The following is a 20,870-nucleotide window of genomic DNA, read 5'->3' on the forward strand; positions in this document are numbered from 1 at the left end:
CTGCCACTGGCAGATTTATTGAGGGGCTCGGTTAAGTCACTTCACCTATGTTTCCCAGTCTGTAAAATGGGGATTACATTTATCCATCTCTTAGGGGTGTTCTGAGGTTTAACTTAACGTCTGTTCAGTACTTTGAACGCATACAGTTTTATATAAATGCTAAATATTATTGCAAAGTCCATTCAAACACATCTGCACAGTCCAGAACTTAATATTAACATCTTGTTTGTATGGACTATACATCAAATATCACTATATTTATTGTAATTTATGGGGGTGCATATCAAAAAACTATTCCAGTATGAAAAGAGGGCTTCATCTGAATAATGACTCTCATGCAGGCAAAACTGAAAGCAAAGAGCACAGCCAGGATCATGATAGCCTTTTCCACGTGTTGACATAAATCATGATGTGATTCAACAAAGCTTTTGCTTTCCCTGTCAACTGTGCTGTACAATGATCTCTTTGCTTTGCTTCGCTTCAAACAGAGGATTTTTGAAGATGTTTTCTTAAACGATGATTTTCTTGACCCAGGGAGTGTCTGATTATTGCTGTGCATCAGAGCTTTTCATGCAAAGTTGTTGGAGGGGCATATGTGTTTGTCACTCTGTTACAGCTTTTCTCTGGGGGGAAAAAAACTGTTTTTAGTACCCAAGAGAAGTCAGTATGTTCAAGTGTAAGTATGTATTTGTCTAGCATTCATCTCCTCATTCCTGTGTTTTGAAATTTGCAAACTGCTCCTTCATTCAGGGGAATACTGACTCAGATCTATCGGGCCCAGTTCTGATGTTTCACAGTTGGTAAATTCAGATTAACTCCACTAGGTTCAGAATTACATGGACATAAAAAACCATTATGTTTGGAACTGTAGTTAACGCTTGTCTGCAAAATTCCTCAGGGAGCAGTGGGATCAGGGTGGGTAAGTATGGGTGACTTGGGATCAACAGTGGGAGTTTAAAGCCTTTCCCTAGATTAGTAGCATGGTAGCAACCCAGGCAAGGGAGCAGAGTTGTAGTTTTGGCCCTGATTCAGTGTGATCCTTAGAAACGTTCTTATCTTTGTTAGTAGACCCACTGAAGTCAAAATTAAAGTTAGGCATGTGCTTAAGTACCTTTCTGAATAGGGGCCTAAATCCATTAGCTGTGAGTGTTCATAGATTATTAACCTCTTATATTGGCTGGCCAACTGGAGGGGAAGAAGAAATGAAATTCCCATACTCCTAGTTGGAGTTATATCTATCCAAAGGAAACTAAAAAAATAATAATTAATAATAATTCCCACCATTGTTAACTAGTTCAGCTCCCCCAATGTTAACATGCTGGTGTTTACTAGAGTCAGTTGGACCTGCTCTGAGCAGGGCTGAACTGTTGAAAACAAATATATATTTACGTTTGAAAATAGACTTAAGTAATTGGTGTAACCATCTAAAATTAAAATTTACTGTGACAAAGTAAATTTTATTACATTCAGGACTTTAGTCCATCATAAAATTGACAATTAATGCTGTACATGTGTACACTATGGTCCGTATGATACAGATGCTCTGTATTTAAAGAAAATCCTAAAAATATCAGATCCAGTGCCTGCCCATCACTGGAGTTGATGCTCCCTGCCACTGCAATGAGTTCCATGACAGATTCTACACCAGTGTTGCTACAGCCTGTGCACTGTGAGTGCTTTCGGGGCCTCTGTAGTCCTTTTGGTATTCTCTCTCACTGTAGCTGTTCTCAAGGCTGTATTGAGTCCTGGTCATCTGGCTCCGAAAGGCCTGTACATTTCGAATGGTGAGTGCACAGATCACAAAACTTGGGAAGTACAAACAAGCAGCAACGATGCCAAACAGGCTGACAGCTGCATCACCCCCCTGAACCTCGCAGTTCATCCAGGTGTATCCACGGCGCGCATACAGTCTTTCCCTCTTCTTGCATGTGTCTGTGGCGTTCACCTGGATGATAAAGTGTAAGTAAAGGCCAACAGCTGCAATATACCCCATACAAGCCAGCGCATCAAAGGCACATTCTGCCATGAGCATCTTCACAGAGAGTCGATCAATGGGTTTTGCCCCAACGATGAGGAACAGGAGTGTAAGTGCTACTAATGTCAGGCTGAAGACTACTCCCCCATACACACAAGGAGCTCTCATCTGGCTGAACTGCATGTCCAAGTCTCGCACCTCCTGGAACTCAGTTCCTTCAAATGGGCTGTAAAACGAACCAATGTTGAAAGAGCCCGTTCCCAAACCTCCCATAGAACCATAGCCAGCAATAGCTGCATGGGAGGCTCCAACACAGATCAGCACTAGAATGTTGACAGTGATTTCAACAAACTTCAAAATACCTGCAGGAAGAAAAGGGTGAATGAACTGAATATTGGCTTAAAATGTATTTGTACAAATGGGGGCTGGGGGAGAACTAATGCATTTTTAACTACAGAGAGATCATATTGAGCTTTTCTCCTCAGGGGAGGCTACAGTAAAAGCCCTCCTTTGTATACGAAGCATTCACTTTAATTAGTGTACTTCAGAGCTTGAGCAAGATGGCTTTTTCAGTATATGACAGTGCACTTGATAAGTGGATCATGCAAGAAAAAACCATAAAGATTTTTACAGTGTTGCTTGTGCTGTGATGAAGAAAAGGTAACAGCACCAACAGATTGTATTTGGTATTCCAGCTACTTGACACACAGCCACATGGAATGGGAGCTGTCCATCTGAACAAAACTGTGGACAAGATTTTTTTTAAAAATCTCCTAACTCCGAGTGACTTTTTCTTTTAAAAACAAAACAAAACAAAAAAGGCCATTTATTAAATCCCTAAATATACATTTGGCAAACTTACTTCAGGCTCCTGTTTTTAAAAAAAAAAAAAATGGCCTCTTATTTGCTGGATCTCATCTAAATCAAACAAGGTTTTTAAAATCATATTTAAGGAGACACTTGTTCAACCTGTGTGCCTCAACTGACTTTTTAAAGGGAAGTAAATCCTATGATTCCCAGCTTGTCTTACCTAACCCCACTTTCTAAAGCTAAAACTGTATGAAAAAGTTCTTCTAGGCTGACCATCTTCCTCCTCTTGTAAAAAATTGTATGGAACAGACTTTAAGCAAAGGAACAGCATTTGGATAATTGACTCGTTTGTCTATCACAAAGTAACAAAAGTAAAGCTGAAGTTCTTCAATTTCAAACCATCCACCATTGCAATGGCAATTTTATGAAGAGATGCCATTTAACATTTATGTTCCAATCCATCACCAAGCTGACAGGCAAAGGAACTTTTTTATAGAAAGGATTCACAGACCTCTGTTACTAGTAGGCCATAGATCTGTATTCTAACAATCAGGCAGGTCAATGTTTTAAAAATCAGAACTACATGTAACTTTTCTATAGCAAGGTTGTAGGGATTCATGGCTGTCCATCGGATATCACCTCCTGGAGCATAACTGCATGTTAAGTGTCTGCAATCCAACTGAATGCTGGCATTTCAAAAGGGCATTTTAACCAGCTGGTTGCTCCCCAATGTAAGATAAATCATAAATATAATTGGTAGTTCTTCATCTTAAAGTGGTTTATAAAAAATCCACACAGCAAACAAATACCTCCATCCTGTGTTTGGAAAATGGGAACAAATTGGAGGAGGGAAAAGTTTGCCCAAGAACACCAAGGCAAAACCTCGCTGTATAAGAAAGTGTTATAGGATTTTTATGTCCATCCAGGGAAGACAGTTTTCATATCACACGTTAACACCCATAAACACAAGACTGCATAGAACTCATTTTATCTACCTTGTATGTCAGGCATTGAACCAGTGCCTCCAGGAAATTCAGGTACTGTACTACCCCACCTCTCCAAACACATATAAAACAGACCTGACCAAATAAAATGGCCTGTTTTTATTAAATCTACATTTTTACTACTTACTAATTCAGTCTTTGTACTGTTTTGTCCTACTCCATTAAAAAGGACTAAATGTTTATTTTTTCTGGAAAAGTGCTGTAGTTTGGATCCTGCTCACTTCAAGCACTGAGCCTCCTAAAATGTAAATAGTCTTAGAGGAAGAGAAAGTACAGAATTTATCTTCAGATGATGTTGGACTAGGAAATCTAAGTGTTAATTTTATATGATATCACCTTAAACAAGGAATTCAACAAAGTTACTGAAGGTCTTGTAAACTGTTGGTTCTAGCCAGTGATGCATGTAACTCCACTGTTTTTATTTACTGTTTGATGCAGATGGTATTTTAGATCTCACTGCATATTTTAAAACCTCCAGGGTGGTAAATGTGAAGTGAAGAATTTTTCATGAGTCTAAGTAAATAATTCTAATGTAGAATTTGAAAAATATTAAATACTTCAGCATAGTGTCTCAGCTTCTGTGCTATGCAGAGCTAGTCCTTCAATATGCGAGTAGTAGTAATGATCACTTCTTTAACCACTAGAGGGCAGACTAAGTTTAGTAAACGTTTTATTGCAGTTAAATTTGAAGCTTCAGGAGGCCAAACCTGTAGGGTAGCGAACATGCTGCACCTCCTTACTTCTGAAAGTAATTACTGAGTCCCTAAGGCTCTTCTTACCCCTGCTCCCCATTCTTTGCAGCAATAAGTGAATACAGGCTAAATGTAAGAAGCTTGCCAAAATGGTCATGCATTTACTGGCCATTACAAAGTGGGACACAAATCGCAAGAAGCCTACAGTCTTTCACTTTATGCTGCCAAATTCATCTGTCTTCCATTTCCCTTCAGTTATCTAGCCAGCTGCTCTCTGTTGCTGTCAGATCTGTCTGAGCTTGCAAAGAAAGGAATAAAGCAGCACAACAAAAATTAGACTATGGAACTTCCTTCCTCTTGCTAGGTTGTGTTGTTCTAGAAACCTGTGTTGCACTTTGGGAACTGGGATTTCCTGGTGCGAAACCAACTGTGCTCTTCAGTGGAGAGGTCTGAAAAACCCTGGAACTGTATAATAGCATGACAATTACTGGACCCAATCTACAATTTTGCAGTGCCCCTAGCTTACTATGTAATTGCAGTCGGCTTGATTCTGACATGCTGATTTCAGTGGGACTCCTTCTGGAGTAAGATACTACAGCATGATTAACAGTAGCAGAATCTGGCCCTTAGCAAGCAGAAGAGGAAATAGATTGAGGTCACTACATGTGTAACCATCTCTGACAGTAACAGGAGTTGCTTTATAGCATATTGTGAATTATATTTCCACAAAGGCAAGAAATTCAGGTTAGACGGGTTTGTGTGTCAGTACGTTTTTAACACTAAACTGCCACAATGCTGACTTATTGAGGAATTTGGGCTCGGCTTCACTGAACCAAGTTCACTGTACTTGCGTAAACAACACACAGAGTCTTCCAGTGACCCTCTACTTCCCAGTTACCTGCAACATATTCAGACTGATTGTATAATGGGCAAACATCCACAGCTCTCCTAAATCAAAGAAGAAAAAAATTCAGCTCCAGAGCAAAACAGCCAGCTGTGAATTACAGGGCAGCGGGGCTAGGTTTTGTCAAAGTAATAAACAGCTAAAGAGATTAGAATTTTGGATTAATAGCCCTTCTCAAAGTCTGACTTCCTTTAAAATATACACAATACATTGATGAGAGTATTGTATCCAAGCCCTGCACAGTTGTCTCAGCAGCTCTTGTTCCTTTTCTGATCTCATTTACTGCTGCCTCCTAGAAAAACTCCTAAGCTACTGCTCCTGCCACTATCCTCCAGTTCCACCCAGATAGAAGTGTGATTAAATGACGTACATTTTGTAAATTTTTTTCCTACAGCAGCCACACTGGTGCCTGTATATTGGGAGTGCTAGTGTGCTCAGCCTACTGTCAGTTTTAACACACAGTATCCATTATACTGAGCAGGAGTCAATGAACCTATGGTAAGAATACCAGCTGCTGATGCACCAGGGCTCGCAATATCGCTCATACTTGTAGAGCTACACTATTCTGAACGATAGGGGATTTTTTGTAAAATTTTCTTATGCAAACAAGGCTTGGTGTACGTTAGTTTAAATCTAGTGCCCAATTGTCTGCACCAGTACAAGCAATGGTATAGATGCAAGCCCTGATCCTCTTGCTGAGAAACGAGCACTAAACACGCCAATTTAGTGGGTCTTGCCCCTGTGTTCAGGCTCTAACTGATCACCATATATAGGGTCAGGAAGGAACTGTCCCCCAAGTCAGATTGGCAGAATCCCTGTGTGTGGGGAGGCGGTGAGGAATGGTGGAATTCGCCCTCCTCTGCAGCATGGGGCACAGGTCATTTGCTGGTCTGAATTAGAGCAAGTGGTGGATTCTCTGTAAGTTGATGTCTTTTTAAATCAAGATTTGAGGACTTCAGTATCTCATCCAGAGGTTATGGGTCTATTACAGGAGTGAGTGGATGGGTGAGGCTCTGTATCCTGTGATGTGCAGGAGGTCAGACTAGAGGCTCATGATCATCCCTTTTGGCCTTAAAGTCTAAGCGTGTGGTGCAGCTTGAGTATTTCACCTAAGCTCATCCCTTACATCAAGTCCAGAACAGTCGTCACTCGTGCACCCTCATCCCCCAGCCTCCTCTTTGTTCTTTTCCTTCTTTTCTGTGAATTTTTTTTAAAACTTTGTGTTTTGCTTCTCTTTCCCTACTTGTCTGCCTACTCTGACCCTCACCTGAACAGTGTCTACTACTGTATTTGGGTTGGGCAGAATTCACCGGTGGCCCCATAAGTGCCAAGCTATACATGTGGTGGCTGAACTGAATGTGAAAACTTGTGCCAATGAGCTACTGCATGAATCTGCAGCCCTGTGCACATGAGCTGTTCCTGTGGCAGGCTCCATCAGGGGCTGTTATAGAAGCAGGTCAGATATGAATGGTCAGCTCAAGGGTTAAAGGCTGAGCCAGTGAGTCTCCCTCATTTAAAACAGAGATTTTTAAAAAGTAGGCTGGCTTTTGGTTTTAAAGACCAGTGTTCTGACAATATAAAGTGACTTGAAGAAGCAGGAGTCAAACAGTTCTGTAAAGGATTCCGTATGTAGAACTACTCTTGCCAATAAACATTTTGCATTCCACAGAGTAAAGTTACAGCTGAACTTGAGGCTTTACAGTCACTTCTGTGGATTGAGAAAGGAAAGGGGGAGATGGAAAATTAAGAAAATCTGACAGAAAGAAAGAAAAAAATTTTAAAAAACACCAAGGGGGGGGGGGAAGAAGATGACACATCACTGAAAGGAAAAACAGGTGAGGAGGATGAAGAGGAACAGGACGAAAGGGCGGACAGAAGAGGGAAGATCATTATAAAACCAGAGAGAGGGAAGGTAACGAAGGAACATGAAAGCAGCAGACATAGAAAGGTAACATTCTAAAAACAACCTAATAAAGCTGGATGCCTCCATGTTGCAATGAAGTTCCATGTTCACGTGTGTTTTTTCTGTTGAACACCTTACATGTACATATCCATGTGTGATCCTGCTGCTAGTGAAGTCAACAGCAGAAGTCCCTCTGTCTCTAATGGTGCAGGATCAGACCAATAGAAAACATACTATGTAAAAAACCACCCACCCTGCAGTTCATATGTTCCCTTTCCAGTGGTGCTCTTCTTTCTCTGGATATTGCTAAAACATCCCTAATGGGGTAATACTTAAAAAGCACTCAGGTTCCAGGAGTTAAGACAGGCAATGTAATGACAAAAATTAATCACTGAGCCTGGGAATTTCAAGGGAGCCTAAGGGAGGTAGGTACCTAAGTCTCATTGAATTCAAATAGAATCCAGGTGCCTAAGTCTTGTGGGATCCTTTAAAAATATTTTAAAGAGAATCGAATTAGTTATTCAATTTATCAAAATATTTTAAGGCCCTAAACTGGTCAAATGATGGAGAAAAATTAGTCAATTTGGAAAGTATTACAAAATTTGATTTAGCAGCTCTAATCAGAAGAGAAGCAATAGCACTATCCTTTTAAATATTTGTAAAACGTCCCTCGTTAGTGAAGATGATAACCCTGCTTAAAAGCCTCAAGTGACTCCTCCTGATATCCTGGTAATTCTCAAGTTCATATGCAGGAGTTGTTCTGTTCCCCACATCCACTCTACCCTGGAGACCATTTTCTCCCATAGGAGCAATTTTTCCATACTGCCAAGAACTTACTCCAAATCCTACCGTTTGAAACTCCTGCCTTATTCCATCTGTGGCATATTTGGGACTTGCAAGACTGTCCAGGCAATATTGACAAACCTGATCCCTAAGTGATGGAGGGCAGCTAGCACGATATTAACTTCATGCTCCAGTACCACATCGCGTTAAGCCGTAGCTGCGTCATATGGGCTGAGAGCAATATGGCAAATAACTTCAGGCCACTTGGGGGATCAGGACATCTTAACTTTTTGCATGGTTCTTGCCTGAGCTTATTCCAGGTCCTGCCTTCTTCTTACTCTTTTCATACTTCCTACAAAAGTAGGAACTGCTATTTGCTGCTTCTATGACTGCTAAATTCATCCCTGAAGCATTGAGGTTGAAGCAGGTGAGAAGAAGGTGACACACCAAATTTTGGGCCCTGTACCAAGGGGTCCCAATATAATAACATCACAGAGGGGCCTGCATTTATTTTAACTGGCACTGGGCACTTGCAACAGTACTTCCTGTTGTGAGTATCAAATACTGAGATTTTCACCCATTGCACCCAGAGCTTTCCAGAAGGGGGCAAGTAAATGCCTCCCTGGTGCTGGAACAAATGTACTGAGTTGGTATGAGGAAACCACCTTTCCCCAGCTCTTTTTACTATTACTCCTCCTTTATTAAACTGTCCTTAGTAACTAGAAGGTACTCTGATAGTTACTGCTTTTTGAACGAGCATCACTTGCAGAAGCTGGGGCAGGCTAGGGGAACTTGTACGCTGGGACATTTTGTTAAATCAGTCAAACCTAGGCTGTAGAACCAACACCACAGCAGGATCAGTGGAACCTGTTCCACAATATGCTTTTTTTTTATAATTAGTTTATCCTTGTCTCAGGAAAACTGTTATAGCTAAATTTAATAAATACATATGTAAGGTGACTGGGAACAGTACTAGTCTGTTGGGGTGATTACCTTTGAGCATGATTACACTTGTTAAAGGAAATTATTTTTATTCTAATTGTTAGAGGAGTTTGGCTCAAGTGTGGGGAATCTCAGCCCGACATGGTCATAAAAAACAAGATACTCCTAAATGGGAATAATAAAAGTTGTGAACTTAACTGATCCATTCTAGTTTGGTCCATCAAGCATAATGTGCAGTGTCATTCTTTTTTCCTTTTAGAAGCTGTATAAATGTGACATCATGGATTAGCATCAAATAAATCTACCTAGTAGAGCATACCTGCTTTGCTACTGTCTCCTGCTGTGGCCTTGGGTAAATCACTTCAGCTCTTAGCCTCAGTTTCCCCATCTCTGAAAATGAAGGTAATACTCAATACACCCTTGGAAGATCAATAATTTGAGCTGGGAGCCTCTGTGAAATGTGGTTCATGACAAAGTGGCAAAACATATGATGTAAATTTCACAATGGACATGAAAGATGTTGATCCTATGTCCACTGGACTGATCTCTAATCACTGGGGTTGATTTCTATCTTAATATTCCCAAAATATTCATTCCACTATTCAGAACTACTTTCCAGAATCGGTAGTGGTGGTTAGAACTTCCAGTCACATTTCTGAGAACAAAGGCTTATGGATGCTTACACTGTAATTAGTACTAGTTTATTAATGCGTGAACATATCCTGGAGAAAATCATGTTAGTGCACTTTAATTTTATTTCCTGCTGAAATGAAATTTAATTTTATTTGCCTTTAGTAAAAAGGGTAAAACTGAAATTAAAAAGTTTCCTTGTTGTTGAGAGATACCACACCACTCTCTGAGAAGACAGGGGTCTGAGCAGTCAGAGCATTTAGGTTACATGTACGTTCACTAGCAGCCTATTATACAATACATTTGAGAAATACAACACTGTTCACTGCATTTGCTTTGAGCTGTGTTCCTGCTGCTGAGAAATAGGATTTCTTACACTTGTTCCCTGCAAACTGTCTCTCAAATTTTTCTTTAATCTTTCTATTCATTTGGAATTTAGAAAGTTAGAGACTAGGTAGTACCAGAATTAAAATAGATTACTACTAATGAAATTTTTACTGAATAAGTTCTTGAATTGTTGGAATGGGCCAGAGTAATGTATAAACAAAAGATGAAAGGATTTCATGGACTTTTACTGTATAAACAAAAGTACTGTAAATAAATGTTGCCATGTCACTATTGCTTTCTCTTTCACACCAATAAAAATATATTGAAACAAAATAAAAAAGTTTGTGGGGTGCTCGTTCATTTTGTTTTGGGGGCCTGGGGGTAAGGACACCCCAAACATCTCTACCCTATTTATGAGTAGAGCCTTACTCTGACTTGACTCAGTTTTTGCCCAAACCTACGTGAAGAAAGTAGTGTCAGGCTCAATCCAGCACTTTCCACACCTATGACCTTCATTCTCCTAACTCCCCACATTCTCTGTCCTGTCATTCAATAAGAGTAAAACTGCATGTGAGCAAAAGCATAAATTACAAGTTTATTTTCATTGTCACAGGAAAAGGACATGCAAAAAATTAATCATTAATTGTAAAGCAAACTAAATGTCATGTTTTACGAGTCTATCTCCAAACATTAAAAATATTTCCAACCTATGTTTTGTTAGCATATTACAAATGCTGTGTGTTAAGTAAGTTGTAAGTAACTATTGCAAAAAGTAGTTCCTTAATTTACAGAAAATCTTCATTTAAGTGTCACTATCATTGTAAATTTTTCTTTCATATCACCATCTCAAATGTGGGATTTTTAGAGGCACCATTACCCTTGAAATCTAGTCAGTTAAAATACATCTCAAGGTGAATAATTTTCGGTGTTAACACCAGCCCCTCAAAATCCCCTACCAATTGTTGTGGGATAATCTCACTTCCCTATTTTTTCAGTGGTTTTCTCTCCTCTGAAAGACCTTGCAAATGGGGGAAATTGACTATCTAGAGGTGGACAGTAAAATTATATACACACACACTGCTATTAAGTGCAAAAGATTTATAACAAAAGTAAAGAAGAGTACAGACTCTTCCAGTTATAGCGGTATTACGCGTTACTTGTAACTACAGTAGATAAATCAGATATGATTTCTTTTAAATAAAGTTGATAGTATCTCAAGTCTGAATAAATTAATATATAAAGGTTTTGTCTTTTTGAAAGGCTTTTTTTTTTACATTTTTAGGTTGATTATATTTCACTTTAAACAATCAATTAATAAATGCTCAGCTAATGTATATTGTCACCAAACGCCTATATTCTAAAATAGTTTGTCAGTGACTAATTCTATTGTATAGTTTTTTGCTGCACCAAATCCATTGGTTTGTCAAGCGTTCAATGCTTTCCCCCAAAAATTACACTGGGTGTAATTAGTCATTAGTTCCTAGAGCAGTACCATCCTCACCCTGGCGGTGCTAATTTGAATACCAATGATATCTAAAACGAAGGCAGGTAAACTTGATTGGAAGAACGGGGTACACAGGTAATAGATCTTGCCTTACTCAATATGAATATGGTTAACTGTGTATAGTTAGCTACTAGAGTTTGTTCATATAATTGTATTAATTCACACTTTGACTATTGTACTTGACAGAATAATAAAAGCAATAAAAAACAGATCTTGGTACAGATGCATTGCTCTTATAGGTTTTATATTTTAATAAAGTAGAAGAGGCATGGTTTTGTCTTGATAAATAATGCAATATCTGTATGGACCATTTTAGCATCACAAGGACCAGTATTTCTCTGCAATAATTTTTATAATTTCTGAATTTTAAGAGACTGTTTTGGAATTAGATCTATTTGTTTTGCACAATATTTTTCATTTGATAGCTGGAAAGAGGCTAATAGATAAAGGTGAATGTACAAGAAGGAGAGACAGCAAGAGATGGAAAAATGCAGTTCCTTTTTCTGGTGCTTGCAGTTCAGTTTTTGGAAGGCTATAGCACAAACTAATTGGCCTCTTCTAGACCCCCATTTTAATCCCCTGCCTCTGAGTATGGTTGCCAACTTTGGTTGGAAGAATTCCTGGAGGTTCTCACATGAAATTATATTTAAAGATTAATCTTTAATTCCTGGAGACTCCAGGGCAATCCTAGAGAGCTGGCAACCCTAGCTCTGAGGAAAAAATCATCTGTCTTGTCTGAGCATGGCAAAGATCTTAAGAGATCTGGTCATTTGGGAATCTTTTTGCTGTGACCAGTTTGGCAAGCCAAGTGTGCAAGGGTTAGCCTTATCGTGGCCGGCTAAACAAAATAGAAGACAAAGAGGAATAAGATGAGAGTAGAAAGTAAAACAATAGGATAGGAGGAGCTCTCAATTCACACATCAGGTGTTGCTCTGGAAACAGCCATGGAGAAGATGTTATTTGGCTCCCTGTTCTGGTCTAAGCCATGCTTATTTCAGAATCAGAGAAAAGAGGGTTCAATAGTGTGGTGCTAATTTCCTGGGTCTCAACATGTGATGGTGGAGATAATTCATGTGGTAAAGATACCTCAGTTTCTAGATATTCCACAGAAAATGTCCAAAGGGAGCAGCAACACCCCCAGAGAGAAACTGACTATTGTAAAACAGAAAGATACTAGGTCTGATTGTCTGACAACAACAGGAGAGATGAGGCTTATTCCAGACCGTCCAAGCGGTGTATATTTTTCATCATTAAATCCATATATGGCTAGATTCATCGGGAAACTTAGATACCTAGAAAATCACTGGATTCACAAAACCTGAGTTCAGCTCCCAATACAACAAATGGCAAGACGCAAGTGCCTCTGAAGGGATTCTCAAAAGCCAGCGTGCTGGGAGGCTCTTTGCCTAAAATAGCCAAGGTAAGCTGTGTGTGCACTAAGGCCAGCCCCTTTTGAAGACATGCATCTAAATCCTGGTTGCAGGGAGGGGCCTAGCTCTGCTTGGGATTCTCAGCTGCAAAACCTGTCTTGGTGTTAGGCACCTAATACCATTTTTTCAAGAAGCTTGAGGGGGAGAAGAGAAGAAAGTGGCCCTCCCTCAGAACTCTTGGCCTATGGTTAGAGTACCCAAGTGGAATATGGGAGACCCCCCCTGGTTCAAATCCCCCCCACCCCACCTGAGGGGAGAAGGTGAGTGCCCTGACCCCTGTGCTATAAGATACTCCAGAGTGGGGATCCCTCAAGCTCTCCTGTTGAAGCTGTTCCACTGTGGATAAACACTTAAGTCATTGGAGGAGGAGGCCTGGACCCTGGGTCTCCCAGGGGTGTGCTCTAATCACCAGGCTGTACAGTCACTCATACTTGCTCTGGCTTTCTATCTTCGGCCCAATGATTCACAGTGATTCCTTAATGCAAAATTCCATGTTTTAAGGTGGCATATAAAGACTTAAGGGCTAAAAAAATGCAAACAGATGCCTCGAGGAATTTACAAAAGCATCTAAGCAGCCTGGAGGCCTAAGTCCCATGGAAAGTCAGTGGGAGTTTGGTGCCTAACTCAGGCTCCTAGTCAGATTCACAAAAGCACCAATTTGCATCTTCAGGGATTCCTTTGTAAATCTGGCCCGTAGACATTTAATAAGAACAATAACTGAATCATAGCTATGCCATTCACAAATTAGTCTCCCTGGACATTGGTAGTCAGTCCCACTCCCTCTTTTGTCCCTTAGCTTGAGTTTGTTGTGTTTATCAATCAGGATGTGTGATTGAAACAAGGACATAAATCTGTGAAGCGACACATGGATGGTAAGCCCAAATAAAAATCCACATACCTCTCCTTGAGCATAGGTTATTACATTTCTCTGAAAAGGTCTTTTTCTCGGGATCATAATTTGGTGGAGAATTGACATATCCATGAGTTGGTAGGTTGTTTTTTTGGTACAGGTCTGAATTAGCAGTATAAGGTCTGGAGTGTTGGTTGCCAGGAATCTCTTGTGTTGACCTGCAAATGGGGTAAGAGTAAAAGATTATCTATAGGAGACAGCATAGTCTAATATTTTTGGACAAGTGCACCAAAAAAGTATTAGTTTTAGTTTCTGGAATTTTTGCTAACTGACTTGCTTCACTGGTATGTATGATCCCTTTTGTTTGCAGACATTTGGTAAAATGAGATCTGTTTGCAAGGATGTTCATGAAAAGCGAATCTATCACCTGCTTGCATAAATAAACATTCACAATGTTTTGTGACTATCACAGCAATTTTGAAAAACTTTATTTACATAAGTCCATTCAACTATTGCTAATGCTTTTGTGTAATTTGCAAAAAGAAAAGAGTGGGTGGGTGGAACTCTTGTTTATAAATACCATGTACCCCCTGATCACTCATTTGCCATGAAAAGCAAATACTCAACTATCAGCTTATGGACAAACTAGAGGCTAAAGTTTTCTGTAACAGTTGCACATAACAAATCTGTAAATAATCACCACCAAGTTGTGGACAAGCAATGTATCATGCATATTTGCAAATTTACTGCATTTCACAATGATTCTTTTACAAGAATACAAAAGCATGGAATTAAAACCAGAATATAAAATATTTCATGACAGTAATCTACTCACCCCAACCATTCTTGTAAAATTCTAAAAAGGAGATCTGATACAATCTAGTCTCTCCCCCTTTCTCTGAACTCTCTTCCAGTTTAAGAATATCTTTCTGGTGATGCAGTACTATAGCAATGAATGCAATATTCCAGCTGCAGTAGCACCAGTGTCAATGTGTATAACTATTGCCTTTCTGTTTGGATAGCCAAAATTGCACTTTTGTTGCCTTATCATACTGTAAACTCATCTATGAATAACGCTTTTCTACCATTTATGGTGGATTAAGAAACTATATCTCATCCTGGCAGATAATGGCCTGACTTTAGTTAAGCATACTTTCATTTCCTCAGCTGGACTACAGCAATGCAATATGCTGGGGCACGAAACCATCACTTCTTAGTTTAGTTCACCTAGTACAGAACATTGCAGTACATCTCTTCAGTAACAAACTATTATTAATACATCCATCCTATTCCCATAGGATAGCAAATTCCAGGTCTTAGCTCTTTATCTTCAAGGATCAAAATGGCTTGGACCCAGGAGAGCTAAAAGATTTCCTGAAGCTCTGGTATGATCAACAACTCCACCCCTCAGTCACAACAGAACTTTCTAGCACAAGGGATGGGAAAGCGTATCTGTGCAGAGAGAGATTTCTTGGGGGCAGGTTTGAAACTGTAGAACAATTCCCAACAGGAACTAAGGATCATCACAAGCCTCACATCTTCTATTCCAAGTGCAAAGCATGCTTCTCTGACCTGTGTTCTCTAATATACAAACATAGCAGCGTGAACATAAAAGCCCTATCAAACCAAAACACAAAGCTGCCCTACAACTAAAAAACAGTCCTCCCTCAGAGGAGGATGAGAGAGTGGACTGCATGTGACAGATGTTACACATATTTCAGTGCACGACTGAAAGGCTCTCCATCACTATAGTTATGAGGATGGAGTAAGGAACTGTATAGAACAGAACATGTCTAATATAGTGTCTTATTACTCTTACATTTCCTTCAGCATTATTACTTTAAAATTTCTCCTTCCAATTGAACATCTGTCTGAGATTACTTATCCACAGGTCTATTAGCCTGCATTTTTCCTCAACTGAGTTTGAGTTTAATTTTCTGATCTCTAGGTTCTTTTGCATTTGGCTGTCGTCCTACAACTCCATGAATTTAACATAATCCCCAAATAGTTAACCTGGATCTGTAAACAAAAGCATCCTCACTCTATAGAGAATTAAATGATTTTTCTTGCTAGTTCTTTAACTTTAATCAATGTTTTTCTGACTTTAGTTTGTCAGGCAGCTCCCCAAGACCCAGGACAAAACTGTGATTTATAAAATCTTTCAGCTAACTGCCCCAGCCTGGAGCCCACTCCTGCACGAGCCCACACCAAAACCCTCTGTCACAGCCCAGTGAAAATTAGTCAGGAGCAATGGTTGGGGAGAGAGAGCAATGGAGGGAGTAGGGGACAGAGTGAGCAGGGGATAGGGAAGAGTATTCAGTTTTCTGCAATCAGAAAGTTTGTAACTCTAGCATTTGCTGCTTCACATGTTGCACCACATCCACTCCAGACACTGAGACCTTGCTGACACGCTAACACTGGTTTACTAAAGAGTGACCACATGTGTTTACATCAAGTTATTTTGGTTTAGCTTAAACCTGTTCCTAGTTGGAAAAAGTGTTCATTCAGCCTTAGCATCTGTTCAGCTAAATGGCATCTTCAGTTAAACCAGTGCAACTCTGCATGTAGACAAGCCTGCACCAATTGTCACCTCTGGGAAGATCAGGACATAACCTCTCCTTGGTCATGTGACCCAGCCACATCTCCTCATGTCCACATCTCAGCTTCTCCCCTCTTCCTTCTCCACCTCCCTGACTCAGCCTCACCTCACTCCTAGCCTCCCAGCCCATGTGACTTAGTCTTCCTCACTGTAGTTATTACAAAGAATGTTTAATTAGACTCTTTAAAACTCCCAATAGCAAAATAACTCCACCACAGTTCTGAATGTGGCATATTGATATTTCTGATTTTCAAATCTGAATATGTCCCTCCTGGTATTGTAATAACCACAACATGAATGTAAAAACACAAACAAGCTCTGCACCCCATAGTGAGGGACAAAGGAGCCATACCTTCTATTGGATGGGTCTGGCTTTTTAGCCCTTCTCTCCTCATGGTGTCTGTCAGATCCGTGGCTCTCATAATATCGGTGCTGCTTATCGCGGTGAGGTTTCTCAGCATGAGACATCTTGTTTCTCACATGTATTTCTTCTTGCTGAAGTAATCTACTGAGCCAGAGAGATAAAACCAATTCAGTTTATAGTTCTAATTACTCATTGACCAGCATTTGCACAACATGATCACCCTGTGCTAGTTAAGGTTTCAGTAAAGGTGATCAAGAAGTACAATGGTGTGTGTGTGTGTGTTGGGGGGGAGTAGAGTGCGGAGGGGAGGGAAGCAGTACTTAGTCCATGAGTAAGATGTAGCTTCTCAAGAAGGAAAGAAGGTCTCTTTTTACTTTTCCATTGCCAAGTAACTTTGACGTTTCTGCGTTCAACAGTACAGGTATTTAAACACATTTTTCTTCTCTCCTAGCCTGATTATAAGCAGGGCTGACTCCAGGCACCAGTGAAGGAAGCGGCTGCCTGGAGTGGCCAATAGAAAGGGGTGGCAGTGCGTCTCCTGTCGGTGCAGCACATCCGTAGCGGCATTTCGGTGGCAGCTCAATCGGCCCAATCCGGATCAGTGGCAGTTCGGGGGCGGGTCCTTCACTCGCTGTCCTGCTCCTGTATGGCACTTGGGCAGCAGCTTCATTGGTTTTTCTTTTCTTTTTTCCCCGCCACTTGGGGCAGCAAAAAAGCTGGAGCCAGCACTGATTACAAGGACAATGCATAGCATACTCCTGTATTCTTATATAAAGCGCATCTTAAGATCATGTAATGGTTGTTTAATGTCTTATAGAAAAAGACTAGGAAATGCCCACATACCTATTTAGGTCTGCAATGTGTGAATATGTGGTTTCCCCTGACTTTACTCGGAGCCATGTATAGCTGAGAGCAACATTTAGCACTTTTAGTATGTTTAAGGAGAGAACAGAAATTAATGTGATGCCCTTTAAACGGAGGGTTATAGTTCTAGCTATAGCTTAGGTTATGTGCCCAGATCCCCTCCCCTCCTATGTGCCAGATCCCCTCCCCTCCCCTCCCCCCAAAACCCCCCAACTATTAACATGGAGATAAGGTTTAGAGTACATTATCCTTGGTATTTACGGTAAAATACATTAGAGGTTTCATAATTATCCTCCAAAAATCAATGTTATAAATTCAGGAAGTTCAAATGTAAGGTTAATGTTAAAAGAATCACAAGGTGTTACGGCATGGAACCATGCCCTTACTTCACCCAAACAACTTTAACTCTGCTGTGTAAGGATACCATGTAACAACCAGACAATTGTGATTCATGCATAAATGTTTAGACCCCTGTTACATGCAAGTGATTTGTAAAAACTTTCCCTCTGGCCTCCCCTCCCCTCCACATTTTTTCCCTGGTGGTGGCAGTGAAGGGAGGAGTTACAGTTGTATGGCTGACAAATGGGGAACCACCATCTTCTCTGAAGACAGGGAATGGGTTCACTTCCATTTTTCTCAAAGGAATGCTATGACCAGTTTGAAAGTGGGTCATTGTCTTTCCTGAGAGCACTTTCATTGAGAACAAAAGGAGATTGCAGCTCGTTTGAAAGATGGGCCCTTTGTGGAATTCTTTGCTGAAGGAGCAACAGTTTAAAGTGGCAAAAAATGACCACACTTTCTTCTAATGCGGCCAATGCACGAGATTTCAACATTTAATTATGAGAAATTTGTGTTATTCCATTAAGATTATGCAGGCTGCAGGCCCTGCACAGACGCTGAGAGACAGGATGGTAAATTTAAAGTTCTCACTTTCAAATTAGTTTTGTCAAACTAATTACCTTGTGTATGTGCACAGTCTCAGAATATTCATTCTACACTCAGCCTTGGTGCTGTACTTTAGGGGAGCACATACTGGGCCTGACTCCTTAGCTGTGGAACTACAGTAACGGTGCGGGTTCCCAGTTCTGACTGCGATATCTCGGCCAGTTGACTTACATTTCTTGGCTCTTTCATCTCCTCACCTGGAAAAGGGCTACACTAACTTTCACATCTACTAGTCTGGAGTCCTAGTCCAAAATTTCAACCCCATGAGTCCCTCTGAAGTGGAAAATGCCCCCTCTCCCCCTGCACGCCACCCCTTTAGCCTGCTCCTCTGGTAAACAAATAACACCCAGACACCAGGTGCAGGGCTTCGAATGGGTCACACCCACTTCTTCCCCGAGGAGCAGCGGCCACTCTCAGAGAGAGTCCAACCCGCCCCCGCTCCTCTGCCATGGGTGCCCCACCCCCCCCAAAATCCCCACCACATAGGACCCCGGCCATGCTCTAGTGCACAAAAACCCGCCTCTAGACCCGGTCTGCACCGTCCCCTTAGCCCGGAAAATCCAGACCCAACCCCGTGCACTTCTCCTGCCCCTCCCCCCATCTCTCTCCCTGACCCCTCTTTCAAAGCGTATTTAAAGCGCCTCACTTGTCTGGCGGCGGCAGCACCCGGGACCTCGGAGCGAGTGGTTTTAGCTGAAGTTTCCTCCCTGGCTGCTCTCCTGGGCCTCCCTGGTTGCCGCTCCAAGCCCGTGGAGCTGCGTTTCCTTGTGTGTGCCAGGCCGGGGGAGGGGAGGAGGACGAGTCTCACAGGTGGAGGACAGGTCACCGCCCCTCCCCGGGGAGTTTCGCTTCACACCGCGCTGGCTTCGTGCGCTGCGCGAGGTCACAGCAGCAGGAGAGCTGAGCGGGGGGGAGTGTTAATCTCCCAGGGGAAGCAGGAGTAAAACAGCATCCTACCCGTGCAATGTGCTGCACCCCAGGGATTAGGGCACAAGCGGCTGTAACCTGATGCTACTTAATCAGCGTGTACCGCCTTAATTGAGAGTTAGACCTTCTCTCGCTAATATTTAGACAGCGTTTGGGAGCGGTTGCTATGTAGTGATATTTATGCCAAGTACGTGGGGATGTTCCTTCACTTTCTCAACAGTAACCGTCTCTTTTGCGGCCGTGGGGCTCAACCAGGGGTACATCTACCCCTAGGGATAGGCTGAGATCTTTCAGAGGGTACAGCAACTCCTTTAGATATTTGCTTAGTTTTACAACAGGCTACATAATAAGCACCAGTGAGTCAATGCAAAGTAAAATTTCACACAGTGACTCATTTATACCGCTCTATATATGATACACTGACCTGTAAGGACAATATTTATATTCTAATCGATTTACTTTATAACTATATGGTTAAAATAAGAAAGTAAGTGATTTTTCAGCAACAGTGTGCTGTAACTACTTTGTATTTTTATGTCTGATTATGCAAGCAAGTAGTTTTTAAATGATGTGAAACTTGGGGGTATGCAAGATAAATCACACTCCTGAAAGGGGTATAGTAGTCTGGAAGGTTAAAAAGAGCCACTGCTTTGGGATTTCTAAGCAGAGCACAGGACCAGATAAGTGAGACGAAGTCATAACCAATTACAGCCCACACAATTAGCCAGTGCCCCACCCCCTTAAAAGTGAGGGCTGAGTGGAATAAAGTAACAAGCAGGAATCAGGAGGGAGAGAGATTGAGGTACTGATGCAGACCCTGGGACAAAGGGGTGATGCAGCTTGGTAGGCAGTACTGCCAGCATAAATCCTCTCTGACTTCTGGATGAGACACAAAGTGGGTTAAGTAATATCTTGAGCAGTTGGACTACAGCCTGTAGCATATGGATTGGTCCAGGTGTCAGGAAATGGAAGAAAAAGAAACAAGGACATAAATGACCACATAAACTTATTGCTCCCAACTCTCACGATTTAACCATGGGCCCTGCAACATGTGGTGTTTTGCTGATAACCCACAGCTCCTAGAACTGTGTAACTATGTGAGACTCTTTCATTTATTAAAAAGTGAGTACTAGCCCTACTGATTGCCAAGAAAAGCTGGTAAATGGACCTCTAAGGCCTCAAACACCAGAAGGCAGATAAAAAGCTCCTAAAGTAGTTGTTGTATTTTAAGATAATCTCATGTATTTTGAATGTTTAGGTTTGGCAATTCTGTAGCCTGAAATCTCTGAAGAACAGAAAACCAAAGAAGGCAGAGTAAAAGAGGAGAGATCTGGGCTCAGGAACCGGAAAGGTAGGAGTGGGGGATTTAAAGATTAATAAAGGGGAAAAAAGAGTAGTCTAAATTAAGAGGGAAATA

The 20,870-nt window shown here is 41.1% G+C and overlaps 1 protein-coding gene across 1 annotated transcript; it reads right to left on the reverse strand.

Annotated features, from left to right (window-relative positions):
- Window positions 1-757: 757 nt before the first annotated feature.
- On the reverse strand, window positions 758-16,856 carry LOC127044922 (MARVEL domain-containing protein 3-like). Its single transcript, XM_050940220.1, has 3 exons — window positions 16,706-16,856; window positions 13,803-13,972; window positions 758-2,337 (listed from the first exon to the last, which is right to left on the reverse strand). Exons 1-3 carry the CDS (start codon window positions 16,819-16,821, stop codon window positions 1,640-1,642), a joined length of 984 nt encoding a protein of 327 aa, XP_050796177.1. The 5' UTR covers window positions 16,822-16,856; the 3' UTR covers window positions 758-1,639.
- Window positions 16,857-20,870: the final 4,014 nt, after the last annotated feature.

The sequence above is a fragment of the Gopherus flavomarginatus genome, chromosome 2 (assembly GCF_025201925.1).
Source record: "Gopherus flavomarginatus isolate rGopFla2 chromosome 2, rGopFla2.mat.asm, whole genome shotgun sequence".
In the NCBI taxonomy this organism is placed as follows: domain Eukaryota; kingdom Metazoa; phylum Chordata; order Testudines; family Testudinidae; genus Gopherus; species Gopherus flavomarginatus.